The sequence below is a fragment of the Taudactylus pleione genome, unplaced genomic scaffold (genome assembly GCF_031769625.1).
Source record: "Taudactylus pleione unplaced genomic scaffold, aTauple2 ptg000512l, whole genome shotgun sequence".
In the NCBI taxonomy this organism is placed as follows: domain Eukaryota; kingdom Metazoa; phylum Chordata; class Amphibia; order Anura; family Myobatrachidae; genus Taudactylus; species Taudactylus pleione.
In genome coordinates this window covers 234,250-252,738 of record NW_028284914.1, presented here as the reverse complement: position 1 = coordinate 252,738, position 18,489 = coordinate 234,250, and the positions used below count along the sequence as shown (strand labels likewise).

Here is an 18,489-nt window from a genome sequence, read left to right as displayed (position 1 = left end):
AGTAGACCAGCCTCCAGGATTAGTTGCAGTGAAATTACATCGTTTTATTTACATTTATTTTTTTTATAGCTATCTGTTCAGTGCCCTAATACTACGGCAGAGCGTCCTGTGCCGGTACCTGAACGCATAATGTAGCACTGAGTGGGCGGGGCCACTAGCACCTGGGGCTTCTTGGTGCGTCTAAAGGAGGCTTCAGGCAGCACTGCAGCAGTGATACTGGCAATCCGGGAACCTTGCAAGCCAAATGCAGGGGGCCCAGGACAGCAATGGTGCCTCCCACACAGCCCCGCACTCTGGGCCTGATTCAGACCCGCTCGCAAGCGCATAACGCTTGCAAGCGGGTCAGTGGTCGGCCAGTGTGCACGCGCGAGCCCCGGAGCGAGTGAGAACTTCACTCGCTCCGGGGCTCGCTACAAAACAGGGCGGCTGTCGATGTTGATCGACAGCTCGCCCCGTTTTGTATGCAGGGAGGGGGGGGGGGGGGTGGCTGGACAATCTGAGGCATTCCCGAAGGAACACCTGCCGTTTGTGGGCGGCCCTACTGACATCATTCGTGATGTCAGTAGTGAACTTCCTGCTCTATTAGAGCAGGAAGTTCACTGGGGCTTGCGAGAACAGAGACCCTACCACAAGGGTCTCGTCACAAGCCCGATGGTCGCGATAATCATCAGCTATGCGAGCGGCCGGGAGGCGGATTTAAATAAAAATCCGCCCTGATTCAGAGCGAGCGTCTTTGAATCAGGCCTTCTGTGCAAAGGCACTGCTCGCATACTCCTAGTTACAGCCCTTATATGTTGATAGATTGTAAGCTCACAAGAGCGGGGTATGTGAATTGAAAGATCTACAGTAAAATGGTAGACTATGTCTAGATAGACGCCAGATGTTAGACAGGCAATCGGTCAACAGGGACTAAAGGTCGACATGTAAGAAGGTCGACAGGTACAAATGGTCAACATTTAACAAAAAAATAAAAAATGTCTTACCCTAATCTTCACCCTAACCCTCCCCTTGGTGGCTAACCCTAACCGTCAAGGTAGGTGCCTGACCATAACCATCCCTTCAAGTGCCTAAACCTAACAAAAACATGTGTCAACTATTTTCATGGTGACCTTTTGACCCTGTCGACCTATTGACTGTCTATCTAAACCTTTTACTGTAGATCTTTAGACCAGATCCCATGAGGGGGACCCTCTACCCTTTATCTTACCTACATAATTATGCTAACTGTACACTTTATGTAATTATGGGACTTTATATATTGTCTGTGCATGGACAGTGTAATAGTTAGCATTATTGCCTCACAGCACTGAGGGCTTGCGTTTGATTCCCGCCATGGCAGTAACTGCGTGGAGTTTTTATGTTCTCCCCGTGCTTGCGTGGGGTTTTTCCGTGTGCGCGTACATGTGGTAGTGAATATAGATTGTAAGCTCCTCTGGGGAAGGGACTGATGTGAATGGCCTTAACATCCTACGTAAAAAAAAAACTCTGCAGAAGGTGTGTGCTATATAAATATCTGGTAATACAATAAACACTTGTGGTTTTTGTGGTCGGCTTCGTCCCCTTGTACGGCCCTACGGAACCCCTGCTGCGCCTTATAACATAAAAGATGATCTCTCCTCTCCTACTCTCACTTCCCCCTTAATGTCCTCTGTGCTCACCTCTACCACAGAGTAAGAAAACAAAAACCTATCTATCTATAACAGGACACTCGGATAAGAGAGCGCGCCCGCCTGACGTGGCGCATAGGAATATACGGATATACGAATAAATAAATGTATGACCGTAAACTATTGGTTGAAGCTGCCAATGAACATTATAAACGCAGGCCCCTTAGATTCACACTAGGCCGTACAGATCACCAATGTAACATTCACTGAGAAACTGACAGAGGCTCCAAGCTAAATAAAACAGATGCAGACGTCTCGTCCAGCTGGACAGCTGCAGTATATTTGCTGGACACACCCAGGCCGGAGAGTCCCACATCTGCTCTGGAGAGATGACGGCATGCTTCGGCGTAAGCCAACAGCACGCAGCGCGCTCAAGTCACCGTGTTAACCACCTCGGCTATTGTGGGAGATTACTCAACCCCAAGCTCACAAGAAACACATCAGTCTTGTATCCCGAGGCTTATCCTGCAGATGGCTGTCATTAGCAAGTTTCACTTTCAAAGTAGAGCAGATCTAGTCTACACAAAGAGGGGACCGCCATCGCCCTTGAAACGGACGATTAAAGCCAGGAGGAACCATGAGAAAATTAATTCCAGATCTGTTTAGGAACAGATTGTGTTCAAAGTCAGATACAGTGTGTCTGGTACCTTCACATTTCTTACTGGGTGCTTAGAAATCTGTATGTAAATATGCACACACATATATACATACATACATACATACACACACACACACACACACACACACACACACACACACACACACACACACACACACATATATATATATATATACACACACACTATAGATAATTTACACAACATAAGAGCACCACTGCTCTGTAATTACATTGAGGGTAGTGCTGCAGCCTATACTATAAAGGCGTATACTGTACATTAATCCTGTATTACCATTTGTCTTACACATCATCACACGTTTCCAGTCCTATATGAAGGTATAGGTAGGTACTGTATATGTAGGTAGAGGCAGGTACTGTATATGCAGGTAGAGGTAGGTACTGTATATGTAGGTAGAGGTAGGTACTGTATATGTAGGTAGGTACTGTATATGTAGGTAGGTACTGTATATGTAGGTAGAGGCAGGTACTGTATATGTAGGTAGAGGCAGGTACTGTATATGTAGGTAGAGGCAGGTACTGTATATGTAGGTAGAGGTGGGTACTGTATATGTAGGTACTGTATATGTAGGTAAAGGCAGGTACTGTATATGTAAGTAGAGGTAGGTACTGTATATGTAGGTAGAGGTAGGTACTGTATATGTAGGTAGAGGTGGGTACTGTATATGTAGGTAGAGGTAGGTACTGTATATGTAGGTAGAGGTGGGTACTGTATATGTAGGTAGAGGTAAGTACTGTATATGTAGGTAGAGGTAAGTACTGTATATGTAGGTAGAGGTAGGTACTGTATATGTAGATAGAGGTTGGCAGTGTCTGGTTTTCCGGTGGCAATTGATCATTCCAGCTGCATCTGAGTAAATCCTTATACAGATTTACTCCTCGTCCGGCAGCATATGGCAGAATATCAAACCATGTTTTCCGTAGATTAATAGTTCCCCTTCATGGCGTTACACCTGTGCACATACACTGCTTAAGCACAAGTACAGGCTTACTACAACACCCTTCAAGTTACTATTAAATAGAACAGGATGGAAATGTACTAAAAAGGTAAAACGGGAAGGGTGCGGGATGCCGGCGCTCCCTTTGTCGCGATACTAAACGTATCCGGGTAAAGCGTACACAGCGCATCTAAATTTGCATCCCCTTTTACAGAATAGCACAATAATGAAGACGCATTCATCTTATCTGGTATTTGCTGGACCCCAGAAAGCAAGGAGAGGACAGGGCCGCATTACCATCCCCGCCTACTGCAGCGTTAGGTCCTCTCCTCCCGGAGACTTCCGCGATTTACTCCTGGTATAATGATCCGTATCAGCCAAACATAGGGTCTGGTTCTGAAGTGCACGCGGCCGTGGCTGCGTCTTTTGTCGCAAATCTTTACACTAATGCCTCAACCGATTCCGAGACGTGCACCGGCAGCAGCACTATTCAGTCTCGTTGCGTATTTAAATGCACCGCCGACGCAACATCGAAGCTTGCACCAGCCCTATAGGAAGATATTCGCATGCGCATTCTTTAATGAGAATATCTGCTGATCGATCTCATGCAAGGACGCTAATCTGAGAAAAAGTCAAGCGTCCAGGGACCGATGCGTCCTGCTTTCCGCCCTGCAACATTGTGCGAATTTAAACTGCCACGACTGCGGATAAAAGTACAAATTCTAAGCCCGCAGTGCGCTACAATCTTGTTTGTGTGCGGCTGCAATACGAAAAAGATATGTGGCGCAGAAATACGATTGCGTCCTAAACTATCCGTGGCGTCTAAGTCACGCCATGCATATTGCGCCATATAGTGCAAAAACCGCTATGTGAATAATGAAACATCTGTACATGACCAGAAAATCTCCCTGCATCCGCTGCCCCCTGATAAAATACATCATTAAATATTTTATAGGGGATATTGTGCTTACAAAGCAATTCCCCGGAGGATTCCCGGCCTAGCAGCCATTTCTGACAGGAAATCCTTTGCAGGCTGCTCCTGCCCCACCTGCATTATTGGTTTAATGTAAAGAAAACACTGCTCAATATTAAAATTCCTCCGAGAGGGATCCATTACCTGAACATACTATTCATAACTGGGGCATTAAGTGAAAACATAGTAGTATACGCTCTCAAAATAAAGCACTTAACCACATGACATTACTGAGGAAATTGGGAGCTATATTGATGGGAATAAATTAAATGCATTGAAAGCATTTGGAGAAGATTCATTAAAATCTCAAAGTCAACATTTTGTTCATTGATTTTTATTGTTGAACTGGTAAAGCGGGTAAAGTGGATGTACACTAATTACTTCAGAAAAGGCAAAGGTTCCTCTCAGATTTGCCACGGTGTGCATATCCCTACATGGACAGTTTTGATTGGCTGTACCCACCATCCAATAGAAAGCTCTCTCGACGCAACTTCTTACTTGCTCAGATGATAAGTGGCCATTGTGAGACAAGTAAACCCCCCCCCCACGAACTACAAATTACCTCACTGCCAACGCAGCATGACGAACGCAAATTGTTCGATTAAAAGGGATTCGGCAGCTTGAGCAGCGCAATAAATTCATTTTTGGCAGGGGGAATAAAAAAACGCAGAGAGTTGTAGGGGATAATGATCTTCTTAGCAGCTCATTTGAATAAAAGAATGAAAAAAAAAAATCCCAGAATATACAAAAACTATCAACAAATTAAATACATTATTGTGATTTAGGGGCTTTATGTTATGGTTACTAGAGTTGCCTCCAGAATTAATTTCAGGATTTATCTTCAGTGATGTTATGAAGAGCAGACAGGTTTCCGACGTGGATTTATGTTCTGCGGTAACGGCAAAATACATTTAACAGAAAATAAGAATGCAGACCCCCCCGACAGCGGGTGAGGAGAAATATAAAATGGCTGCCGTGTACTATCAAGAGAGGAGGCATTCCCGTTACTAAAGGGGCAGGGATCTATATTTATGAGACAAGACTATTTAGAATGGACACATTACACAGATTGTAAGCCCTTTGGCCAAGCCTCAACTACGGTGGATTACTGCAGCAACCACTAGGCGCTCATAAACATTCTTCAAGCCAGGCTGGTATAGCCAAACATTCAGGTTACAAACAATGGCACATCTTGCGGACAATCAAAATGATCTACTTCCAAGCTAGGTGGCATTCACCAGACTGTACACCGACTGGCTGGCCACCTACAGGCTAAGGCTGATCTTCATGTTCAGTGCACCTAAACTACATTAACAAGCAGAAAGTGCAGCTGCAATCGTCCCCCCGTAACAGGTGTCAGGTCAGAGAAGCCTCTCGCAGACGGACCATCTAGTCACTAATGCATTGACAGTAAGTGCTCTATTCACACCTATGCCCCCACTCCCCCTACATCTGCTGCATGAGGAGTGGGTGCCAATTAACAAAGCACCATATTTAAGAGACTGGTTCCTGTTTTTTTTTATGTACTGATCAACAGCATAATGCTATGTCTTCTGCGTGGGATATAATTCCCAGTCTCCTCTCTGCATGCTGCAGCACAGCCGGGGTAATGGTTAGCATTACAGCCTCACAGCACTGAGGTTGTGGGTTCAATTCCCACTATGACCCTAAGTGTGTGAAGTTTGTACATCTTCCTCCTGCTTGCGTGGGTTTCCTCCCACACTCCAAAAAAAGATATTAGTAGGTTAATTGACTGCCAACAAAAATGAACCCTAGTGTGTAGGTGTGTGAGCATGTGGTAGGGAATATAAAGTGTAAGCTCCCTGGGGCAGGGACTGATGTGAATGGGCAAAAGTGGACTGTAAAGCGCTGCGGAATAGGTGTGCGCTATATATAACTGGTAATAAATAATTCCCAGTCTCCTCTTTGCAAGCTGGCTATAATTCCCAGTCCTCTCTCTGTATGCTGGCTATAATTCCCAGTCTCCTCTCTGCATGCTGGCTATAATTCCCAGTCACCTCTCTGCATGCTGGCTATAATTCCCAGTCCCCTCTCTGCATGCTGGCTATAATTCCCGGTCACCTCTCTGCATGCAGGCTATAATTCCCAGTCACCTCTCTGCATGCTGGCTATAATTCCCAGTCCCCTCTCTGGATGCTGGCTATAATTCTCAGTCAGCTCTCCGGAAGCTGGATATAATTCCCAGTCACCTCTCTGCATGCTGGCTATAATTCCCAGTCTCCTCTCTGTATGCTGCTATAATTCCCAGTCTCCTCTCTGTATGCTGGCTATAATTCCCAGTCACCTCTCTGTATGCTGGCTATAATTCCCAGTCTCCTCTCTGTATGCTGGCTATAATTCCCAGTCTCCTCTCTGCATGCTGGCTATAATTCCCAGTCTCCTCTCTGCATGCTGGCTATAATTCCCAGTCTCCTCTCTGCATGCTGGCTATAATTCCCAGTCTCCTCTCTGCATGCTGGCTATAATTCCCAGTCTCCTCTCTGTATGCTAGCTATAATTCCCAGTCTCCTCTTTGTATGCTGGCTATAATTCCCAGTCACCTCTCTGTATGCTGGCTATAATTCCCAGTCTCCTCTCTGTATGCTGGCTATAATTCCCAGTCTCCTCTCTGTATGCTAGCTATAATTCCCAGTTTCCTCTCTGCATGCTGGATATAATTCCCAGTCCCCTCTCTGTATGCTGGCTATAATTCCCAATCTCCTCTCTGGAAGCTGGATATCATTCCCAGTCACCTCTCAGCATGCTGGCTATAATTCCCAGTCTCCTCTTTGTATGCTGGCTATAATTCCCAGTCTCCTCTTTGTATGCTGGCTATAATCCCCAGTCTCCTCTTTGTATGCTGGCTATAATTCCCAGTCTCCTCTCTACATGCTGGCTATAATTCCCAGTCTCCACTTTGTATGCTGGCTATAATTACCAGTCACCTCTCTGTATGCTGGCTATAATTCCCAGTCTCCTCTTTGTATGCTGGCTATAATTCCCAGTCTCCTCTCTGCATGGTGGCTATAATTTCCAGTCTCCTTTCTGCATGCTGGATATAATTCCCAGTCTCCTCTCTGCATGCTGGATATAGTCCCCAGTCCCCTCTCTGTATGTTGACTATAATTCCCAATCTCCTCTCTGGAAGCTGGATATAATTCCCTGTCTCCTCTCTGCATGCTGGCTATAATTCCCAGTCTCCTCTCTGTATGCTGGCTATAATTCCCAGTCACCTCTCTGTATGCTGGCTATAATTCCCAGTCTCCTCTTTGCATGCTGGCTATAATTCCCAGTCTACTCTCTGCATGCTGGCTATAATTCCCAGTCTCCTCTCTGCATGCTGGCTAAAATTCCCAGTCTTCTCTCTGCATGCTGGCTAAAATTCCCAGTCTCCTCTCTGCATGCTGGATATAATTCCCGGTCCCCTCTCTGTATGCTGGCTATAATTCCCAATCTCCTCTCTGGAAGCTAGATATAATTCCCAGTCACCTCTCTGCATGCTGGCTATAATTCCCAGTCTCCTCTCTGCATGCTGGCTATAATTCCCAGTCACCTCTCTGTATGCTGGCTATAATTCCCAGTCTTCTCTCTGTATGCTGGCTATAATTCCCAGTCTCCTCTCTGCATGCTGGCTATAATTCCCGTCTCCTCTCTGCATGCTGGCTATAATTCCCGTCTCCTCTCTGTATGCTGACTATAATTCCCAATCTCCTCTCTGGAAGCTGGATATAATTCCCTGTCTCCTCTCTGCATGCTGGCTATAATTCCCAGCCACCTCTCTGCATGCTTGCTATAATTCCCAGTCTCCTCTCTGCATGCTGGCTATAATTCCCAGTCTCCTCTTTGTATGCTGGCTATAATTCCCAGTCTCCTCTCTGTATGCTGGCTATAATTCCCAGTCTCCTCTCTGTATGCTGGCTAAAATTCCCAGTCTCCTCTCTGCATGCTGGCTATAATTCCCAGTCCCCTCTCTGCATGCTGGCTATAATTCCCAATCTCCTCTCTGGAAGCTGGATATAATTCCCAGTCACCTCTCTGCATGCTGGATATAATTCCCTGTCTCCTCTCTGCATCCTGGCTATAATTCCCAGTCTCCTCTTTGTATGCTGGCTATAATTCCCAGTCACCTCTCTGTATGCTGGCTATAATTCCCAGTCTCCTCTTTGTATGCTGGCTATAATTCCCAGTCTCCTCTCTGCATGCTGGCTATAATTCCCAGTCTCCTCTCTGTATGCTGGCTATAATTCCCAGTCTCCTCTCTGTATGCTGGCTATAATTCCCAGTCTCCTCTCTGCATGCTGGCTATAATTCCCAGTCTCCTCTCTGCATGCTGGCTATAATTCCCAGTCTCCTCTCTGTATGCTGGCTATAATTCCCAGTCTCCTCTCTGTATGCTAGCTATAATTCCCAGTTTCCTCTCTGCATGCTGGATATAATTCCCAGTCCCCTCTCTGTATGCTGGCTATAATTCCCAATCTCCTCTCTGGAAGCTGGATATCATTCCCAGTCACCTCTCAGCATGCTGGCTATAATTCCCAGTCTCCTCTTTGTATGCTGGCTATAATTCCCAGTCTCCTCTTTGTATGCTGGCTATAATCCCCAGTCTCCTCTTTGTATGCTGGCTATAATTCCCAGTCTCCTCTCTACATGCTGGCTATAATTCCCAGTCTCCACTTTGTATGCTGGCTATAATTACCAGTCACCTCTCTGTATGCTGGCTATAATTCCCAGTCTCCTCTTTGTATGCTGGCTATAATTCCCAGTCTCCTCTCTGCATGGTGGCTATAATTTCCAGTCTCCTTTCTGCATGCTGGATATAATTCCCAGTCTCCTCTCTGCATGCTGGATATAGTCCCCAGTCCCCTCTCTGTATGTTGACTATAATTCCCAATCTCCTCTCTGGAAGCTGGATATAATTCCCTGTCTCCTCTCTGCATGCTGGCTATAATTCCCAGTCTCCTCTCTGTATGCTGGCTATAATTCCCAGTCACCTCTCTGTATGCTGGCTATAATTCCCAGTCTCCTCTTTGCATGCTGGCTATAATTCCCAGTCTACTCTCTGCATGCTGGCTATAATTCCCAGTCTCCTCTCTGCATGCTGGCTATAATTCCCAGTCTTCTCTCTGCATGCTGGCTAAAATTCCCAGTCTCCTCTCTGCATGCTGGATATAATTCCCGGTCCCCTCTCTGTATGCTGGCTATAATTCCCAATCTCCTCTCTGGAAGCTAGATATAATTCCCAGTCACCTCTCTGCATGCTGGCTATAATTCCCAGTCTCCTCTCTTCATGCTGGCTATAATTCCCAGTCTCCTCTCTGCATGCTGGCTATAATTCCCAGTCACCTCTCTGTATGCTGGCTATAATTCCCAGTCTTCTCTCTGTATGCTGGCTATAATTCCCAGTCTCCTCTCTGCATGCTGGCTATAATTCCCGTCTCCTCTCTGCATGCTGGCTATAATTCCCGTCTCCTCTCTGTATGCTGACTATAATTCCCAATCTCCTCTCTGGAAGCTGGATATAATTCCCTGTCTCCTCTCTGCATGCTGGCTATAATTCCCAGCCACCTCTCTGCATGCTTGCTATAATTCCCAGTCTCCTCTCTGCATGCTGGCTATAATTCCCAGTCTCCTCTTTGTATGCTGGCTATAATTCCCAGTCTCCTCTCTGTATGCTGGCTATAATTCCCAGTCTCCTCTCTGTATGCTGGCTATAATTCCCAGTCCCCTCTCTGCATGCTGGCTATAATTCCCAATCTCCTCTCTGGAAGCTGGATATAATTCCCAATCTCCTCTCTGGAAGCTGGATATAATTCCCAGTCACCTCTCTGCATGCTGGATATAATTCCCTGTCTCCTCTCTGCATGCTGGCTATAATTCCCAGTCTCCTCTTTGTATGCTGGCTATAATTCCCAGTCACCTCTCTGTATGCTGGCTATAATTCCCAGTCTCCTCTTTGTATGCTGGCTATAATTCCCAGTCTCCTCTCTGCATGCTGGCTATAATTCCCAGTCTCCTCTCTGCATGCTGGCTAAAATTCCCAGTCTCCTCTCTGCATGCTGGATATAATTCCCGGTCCCCTCTCTGTATGCTGGCTATAATTCCCAATCTCCTCTCTGGAAGCTAGATATAATTCCCAGTCACCTCTCTGCATGCTGGCTATAATTCCCAGTCTCCTCTCTTCATGCTGGCTATAATTCCCAGTCTCCTCTCTGTATGCTGGCTATAATTCCCAGTCCCCTCTCTGTATGCTGGCTATAATTCCCTGTCCCCTCTCTGCATGCTGGCTATAATTCCCAATCACTTCTCTGTATGCTGGATATAATTCCCAGTCTCCTTTCTGTATGCTGGCTATAATTCCCGGTCACCTCTCTGTATGCTGGTTATAATTCCTAGTCTCTCTGTATGCTGGATATAATTCCCAGTCTCCTTTCTGTATGCTGGCTATAATTCCCGGTCACCTCTCTGTATGCTGGTTATAATTCCCAGTCTCTCTGCATGCTGGATATAATTCCCGGTCCCCTCTCTGTATGCTGGCTATAATTCCCAATCTCCTCTCTGGAAGCTAGATATAATTCCCTGTCTCCTCTCTCTCTATGCTGGTTATAATTCCCAGTCTCTCTGTATGCTGGCTATAATTCCCAGTCTCTCTGTATGCTGGTTATAATTCCCAGTCTCTCTGTATGCTGGCTATAATTCCCAGTCTCTCTGTATGCTGGATATAATTCCCAGTCTCTCTGTATGCTGGCTATAATTCCCGGTCACCTCTCTCTATGATGGATATAATGGTCTGTTATTTTTAGAATAAAAACCAGCAGCACAGCACTACTCTTAATGCACAACATAATTCTTAGTACCTATTATTATACTTTTCATTGTATCATTTCAGGCGCCCTGTGCAATGTACACGTATAAATCCTTCATTCTCCATACAACCGAGGCACTTTGCACACACACACACAAAGTACAAAGGCTCATGTGCACGTGCCTCTATTACCCAGAACTGAAAACAAGCGGATGGAGACCGCCAACCCCCCCCCCCTTCAGCTCCTGCGGACGTGGGTCACATACACGCAGATGTGTCCTATTTTTCTGCAGCTGATGACCTCAGCTCAATGGGGCCGGCGGTAACGTACAGGGTGTCTCTGCGGAGCCCGGCTGCAATTCATCATCATTTTATCTGCACAAATTTAATTGGATCCTATCAAATTCTCCTGATTCTCCCTTCTCTCTTTAAAGCGCGGCTGCGAGCAAGATAAATGTGACGGCCGGGTCGAGAGAAAGAGAGCGAGAAGGGGGAGTGGGAGAGGGGCAGAATAACGAGGTCTTCACAGGAATTTTGTGGGGTTTTGTATTTGAACGCTCAATATAAAATAATAATAAGAAAAAATGCAACATTACAGAAAATTCAATGCCTGCAGGTTTAATGAGACTTACTGGACAATAGGGGGGGAAATCGATTAGGGCTAAACCTCTATAGTGCACAAAACATAAATGTAAAAGCCTCTGTCTAATATATACACACACGTGCACACACACTGTTAAGTATGAATGTTTAATGGGGGTTTTCCACCTCCAGATGACTAATTTATTAATTGTTGTTTTATCTCCATTGCCCGGGGATACGGCACAAAGCCTCTCTCTAGGTAGAATGACAGCAGAGCTCTGACGTTTCCCCGGGGCAATAAGAGAAGAGCGATTGGTAAATATAGGTAAAGAGCACAGACGTTGGACAAAGTGATATACTGTATTTAGCAAATGTTGCAATAGGACATAAAATCCAAAGTCAAATAAAGGTGTAAAAAAATGATTAAATGTTTCATAGATTTAGAATGCTAAAGCGTAAACTGAAAAAAATGTATAACACCCATTTTCAATATAGCGACAGATTCTGAATGATATGTAAATAGGGGGGGCCCGACGGACCTAGCGGATACCTGCAAACTGCGCATGCCTTGTAGAAAGCAAATCGCCCGACTGCGCAATGCATTTACACATGGACGGAGATTGCAAGTGCAGACGGATTGTCCTTTGGCGGATCACTCTGTCTGTGAAATGGGCGTTTGTGGGCGGTAACCATGGGACAGCACTGACTGGTCCGCCTTGTGGGCGTGTCATAGGCGTGTAAGCAGACTCCCGTCCTGATTCGAAGACGGATCTCTTGCACCCAGAGAATGGAGTTGGGGCAATTCCTGATACGAAGGACAAGGGCTGCGGACAGAAAAACAATGGGCGGAGCCAACCTTTCCGCATGCAGATGTGCGGATATTCAGCATACATGGGCGTATACTTGCACTACCAGGCTGCCGCGGACATACGGGAAAGCAGCCGCAGGTGCGTCTGATTCAATGGTAGAATAGAATGTAGAATTAGGAATATATTCCAGTAAAAAAATTATTTGCAGGAGCAGATTTTTTTTTTTTTTTAGGAGAACAGAAATTTAAGAACTATTAGACCAAATCAGGCAGCAGAGCTATGAGAGACCGGTCTAAGGTTCCGTAATGGAAGACTTAGAAGTGGACGATGATCTCTACAGCGAGGGTTTGGCACTCCAGCTGCTGTGGAACTACACATCCCAGCCTGCTCTGACAGTTTAAGTATGTCCTAACAGCAAATCTGTGGCAGGGCATGCTGGGATGTGTGGTTCCTCAGCAGCTGCAGTGCCGCAGGTTGCTTGCTCCTACTCTAGAGGACAGCAACATCATGTTCTCCAGCTATTGTGGCAGCAGGAGCGCCAGACAGTGGCTGACAGTAGCCGTATCACCTGCAGGCTGGCGCTAATTCAGGCGGAGGGCGAGGAAGTCCGTCAGCGTTAGCTAGCTCCCTCTGATTGGGCGATTGCGCATTCTCCTCTGTGGCGGATAGGTACCTCCGTCATGCTTCATGCCCGTTTTAAGATTTTGTGGGTGTATTTTAAAATAAAATAAAAATTGCTACTTCCACCCGTACAGGAGATAGTAGATTACACAGTCTGCAGATGGGTTTTATTTTATGTACAATAATCACAACAGCGACGGTTTTGTGCCCATCAAAGTCTACATTTGCATCTTTGCCAGGTGGCGAGGTTATCGGATGCAAGTCCGACACAAATATGGCGCATATGCTACCCGTGCAGCACGTGATGCCCCAACTCAGCGTATAGGAGTAAATAATTTTTACATGCACAATTTTGGAGTTTTTTGTCTTGGCTCCCATTTCCACATCACACTCCTATTATTTTGCAGGCTGAATGAATACACGACACCAAAGACCTGTTCATCAGAGATAAATCTCCGCCATCAGGTCTTCCATGCACAGATTTCCAAACTGAAGTCCTCTTTCGGAAATGTAAGGGTTAAAGCAATGAGGGTTACGGATTTAGCGCATTACCGGTTGTCCATCAATAAGGGTAACCAGGTGCTCAGATGCACAACGCCAGGAGCCACCAAAAACACACGCAGGGAGGAGAGATCTGCCGGGCAGGCAGGCAGACAGCAGAGGAGGCGGCTGGCGGGCAGCTTGGAACAGCAGCCTCCCCCAGAGACACCTTGTCCATCAATACGTTAGATCTGTATTTTCTTGGCTGGAGAGCTTTGCAAACACAATTAATCTACTGAGGTTTGGCGAAGAGAACCTTCTTTCATAGATTTCACGCACTCATTGACCCGGCTTCAAAGCTCTCCGAGGCGCGGCGTGAAATCTCCCTGGGACATTGGAAGACCTTCTACCCCGAACACACACACACACACACACACGTGCGTGCTCTTCTAACAAGCAGCAGAAAGCCCCCCATCTGCTCGCCCCTCCAAAACACATTTACATAAACATCAGATTACACACCAATGAGCCTTCAGATAGAGCACAAACCCTGCAGCCTCCGCTCTGTCCCACACATACAAAGTAGATGTTTAGTATATAGAAAAATGAGGAGCAAATTGCCAAGTCAACATGTAATACACCTGCATATTAGATGAAGACGCGCAGGGCTGCAATTGATAGACCCGAAATAAGGGGAATTCTGGGAAATCATCATGAAAAAGCACCACAGGAGTTGCAGGGTGACAAAAAGATCTGTGGGGGGAGGGGGGGGGGCATTACAATATCTACAAATCAAAGTTTAATGTGGTCTAAGGATGAGCCAGTATTCAAGGCTCTGGGCCACAGTGTATTATTGTCTGCTCCTAAATGTGTAAGTAACATACAGGCCTTTCACCAACACTCTGAATGATGAAAACGTTATTATTCCCGTTAACAGACGAGAGCCCCTCCCCTCTGTGACGCCCCTCTCTGTCTGTCACTTCCCTTTAGAGCAGGCCTGGCCAACCTGTGGCTCTCCAGCTGTTGTGAAACTACAAGTCCCATAATTCCCTGCTACTGTTTTAGTATTTCCTAACAGCAAAACTGTGGCAAGGCATGCTGGGACTTGTAGTTTCTCAACAGCTGGAGAGCCACAGGTTGGCCTGGCCCGCTTTAGAGTGTAAGCTCTCACGAGCAGGGCCCTTTACCCCGACGTGCTTTTCCTTCCCTATATGCCATCATCTCCTCCACAATGCCAACAATGGCACCAAACCTTTACGATTGACCTCACCGTTACTTACTTGTGTACTATGGGCCTGATTCAGACCCGCTCGCAAGCGCTTGAGCGTGGGTCGATGGTGTGCTCTCTGTGCACGGGCAGAGGCCGCACTGCGCGTGCGCAAGCCCCGGAGCGAGAGAGAAATTCTCTCGCTCCGTGGCTCACTACAAAAGGGGTGGCTGTCGATGTTGACCGCCAGCCCCGATGGTTGCCATGGTCCTGACCATCGCGACCATCATCCTGGCCGCTCGCAATAGCTGTGAATGGTCCGTCTCTGAATCAGGCCCTATGTCCGCTGCTGCATCACTGTTTATAAACCTTGTCCATGTCCTGCAATGTTCTGTACTAGAAGTGATTTCTTTATTGTTATGCTCACACTGTTTTCTGTCCTCTGTAAGGTGCTGCAGAGCCCTTGGGGCGCCCATTGTTGAAAATATTACTCTGAGCAGTGTCTAATAAGCGCCTTAACGACGCAGTTACTGACCTGCAAAGCACCACTGACGAGTGTATGGGTATGTATTTTCCATACAGACAACTACGGCACACGTGCAAAGTACACATAACATCCCTGCTGATGGCTCCACTGACGGGTGTCAATCTCATTCCCTGACCCCCACCCCACACACACACGCACGCACACACACACGCACGACAGAAAAGACCCAGGATCACAACAAACTTCTCGTCTCACCTAATATATATTTTCCTCCTGAATTTATATTATATTCAGGATGGGTTTTATTGTGCTTTAATTTGCTGCTGTTTTGTAATCATAAAAGCCCGCGTGTGCCTCTGGGAGGTAAACACTATGTAAATAGGTTTATTAGAGGAAAAGGAAAAAAAAAAACAGAAGTAATGGGTCCGCCGTATGCACAAGGATGAGAACCCCCCACACATTACACGGCACCAATTGCACATGAATATCCTGCTATTATATACAGCACACAAGCCAGCAGATATAGGGAAATTAGGAACGTGTATATGCATAATTCAAAATGTATGTTCTGCTCATGCCTGCAAACATAAAGTACTCAGTATATACTGTAGGCCAGTGTTTCTCAACCCTCATCAGGTCATGTTTTCAGGATTGCTGCCTGTGGAAGCAGGTGGGAAAATTACTGACCCAGCAAATAGATGAACTTATCTGTGCATGATTAAATACGAAAAACACGACCTGTTGGGGGTTACTGAAGGACCGGAGTTGAGATCCATGGTCTGAGGACGTACGCTTGCTGCACTGGGAGGGGGGGGGAAGGGATGTGAACATAGGGGTCCATAATTTAGTAATAAAAGTCTATTTTTGTTTTGTTTAAAACGATAATTTGTAAGGATCTATGGGCCTCATTCAGCAAGGATCGCAATCGCTAATACGCATGCAATCGGCCGATTGTTGCGTACTGTGCATGCATTGCAGTGCGCAAACCGGCCACTGCGATCAGGACTGCTATCGTAGTGACTACGCTGACCCATCGCAGAGTGATTGACAGGAAGTGCCATTTGGGGGTGGTGACGAAAGGATGGTGGTCAGCGAAACATATGTGCCAGAGCGTTTCAACGCCGTTGCAGGGGCGTGCATAAATTATCCACTGTGATGCCTGAGGCCTCATAGCGTGCGCTGAAGTTAGCAATTAAGTAAGGTCTGACCTTGTGCAAGTGTGCGTGACGCTATGATGGTACTCGATGTTACCGATGGTTTTCGCAGTCTTGCTAAGTACTACGGATGTGTGTAGGGTAAAGTGGGCGTCCTCATGCAGTGCTGCGACAGCATAGCGATCACAATGGATTAGCGTACTATCGTAGCTGAACTGCGTGCGTAATCGCTATAGCAATCACAGTTACGATCTGTAGGGAATCAGGCCCTATGTTACCAGCAGGAAGGAAACAGAAAATCGTCTTCAATTATCTAAAATTAAAATATTAACCAAAACTATAGTTTTCCCGCACCCTAATCCTATAAACCGGACCCCAAACATCATATTCTGCAATTGAAAAAGATAATTCCAGTCAGCAATATGGATCGTGAATACAGTTCAGCAAATTCATTTGCAAAACCCGGTAATAATCCGCTGGGGCCGGTGGCATATGGCAAAGGCAAGCAAAGGGAGGTAGGATCATAATCCTTTTAAACATATCCCCCCCCCCCCCCCTCAGCCTTTCTCCAATATAATGTGTCACTCTCCTGCCACCTCAGGATCCCTCCCCCCCCCAGCTATCCCCAGGACGGCCTGTACAGCTAATCCCAGTGGCTGCGCTGGATGTGCGAGGAATAGGAGATATCGCTGATTTGACGATACTGAAGCGCTCTTATCTTATCTATAGTCTTCTGTTATTAATCATTTTCTGGCGGAGTCTCTCTCCATGTCTGCAGTGTATGAGAGCAATGGTACTGAGCCCCCAGTCACTCATAGTAACACGTCATTAAAAAGTACTTGTGAGACCATCAAATTGTGTCAAAGGGTATAAATTACAGAGAAAAAAAACACAAGATACGAGAAACAAGAGGGATCTCCATTTCTGCAACATGTCAGGACACAGTGTACGTCACTAGGGAGCAGGTCTCACGAAGTGATAGGAGCATTTTATTTCGTTTTTTTTTTTTTTTTTAATTTAAGATACTGTAGAAATTCGTAAAAAGTCATTATTTTACCTCCAATGCAAAAAGAACAAGGTTATCTCCACACAATGTGTTACTGAGACACTTATTATCCAAGCAGCTCCCAAGCAAAGTGACAATAGTGCTTTATAATAACATCCTAGTGCGCTATACAGTTACTATGAGGAGCACTACTAACATATCTAATGAGGAGCTATTAGGGGAAATACACATTTATTTATTTTTAATTCTCTATCTATACAGAGGTACAGATGTGTCCTCATACACTTTGGCTATAGTCGTGTCAAATAGTCCCTCTCGGCGCACCAGGTCCAGGGCAACTTGGCCGTGCCAGGTGTCTTTCTCTATCAAATTGTGCATCCAATTCACATAAATAATATAACTGGGAGCGACAGAACTACATTGCACTGGTCAATGTGATGTGCGACATTCGTGCAAATCTGTGTAAGAGGGGCTCTAGTGCAGCGCCTGCTGCTATCTCACGCAAAGTTCAGTCACCAGCGACTTTGTACGTCTGTAAAATCAATTCCTGTGCATTTAAATCGCGGTCCAGCATCTCTGGTTCGCTTGGAGCGGATTTTCGCTTTGCTGCTTTTCGGAGCGTCTCGGTCGCGCCACATGGCGTATAGACGCTCGGGGTATGAGGACACATCTGTGTATTTTATTTATTTCAAAGTATTTTTGCACATTTTAATCATCATGCTCTAAAATCCTTTATCCAGTAAAACAGTACTAAGAATCATAGAGTCAATGTACACGGGCACACATAATATACATATATAGTATTGCCTGCCTCCTTTGGGCGCAGGTATCCCCCTGTAACACCAATCACCCTGCATTTTAGGCTCAGTGACACTTTAACAAATAAGTCTCACAGAACGACTGGAGCCGGGCCTTACCGAGGTGTTCTGGCACTGGATGCTGGTGCTGTTGAAGCGCAGGGCGGTCACCCGTGTCACGCTGCCCGGTATGTTGAAGATGCACTCGTAATTGCGCTGGCCCGACTGGGGCTGGGGGAGGTTCTTGGCGGTCAGTGTGATCGGCTTCACCACGCCAACCGGGATGTAGATCTGAGTTGAAGGCAGAATCTGAGGACAGTCCTGTAAGA

General features: G+C 46.1%; 1 protein-coding gene across 7 annotated transcripts in view; it reads right to left on the bottom strand.

Annotated features, from left to right (window-relative positions):
- The window catches only part of PLXNA1 (plexin A1), a 312,844-nt gene that overhangs the window by 81,284 nt on the left and 213,071 nt on the right, over positions 1-18,489 (bottom strand). For all 7 annotated transcript variants that reach the window (XM_088450221.1, XM_088450220.1, XM_088450216.1 and 4 more), the window contains exon 10: positions 18,281-18,481. In XM_088450221.1, coding sequence (XP_088306347.1) covers positions 18,281-18,481 — 201 coding nt within the window. The remainder of the gene's footprint in view (positions 1-18,280; positions 18,482-18,489) is intronic.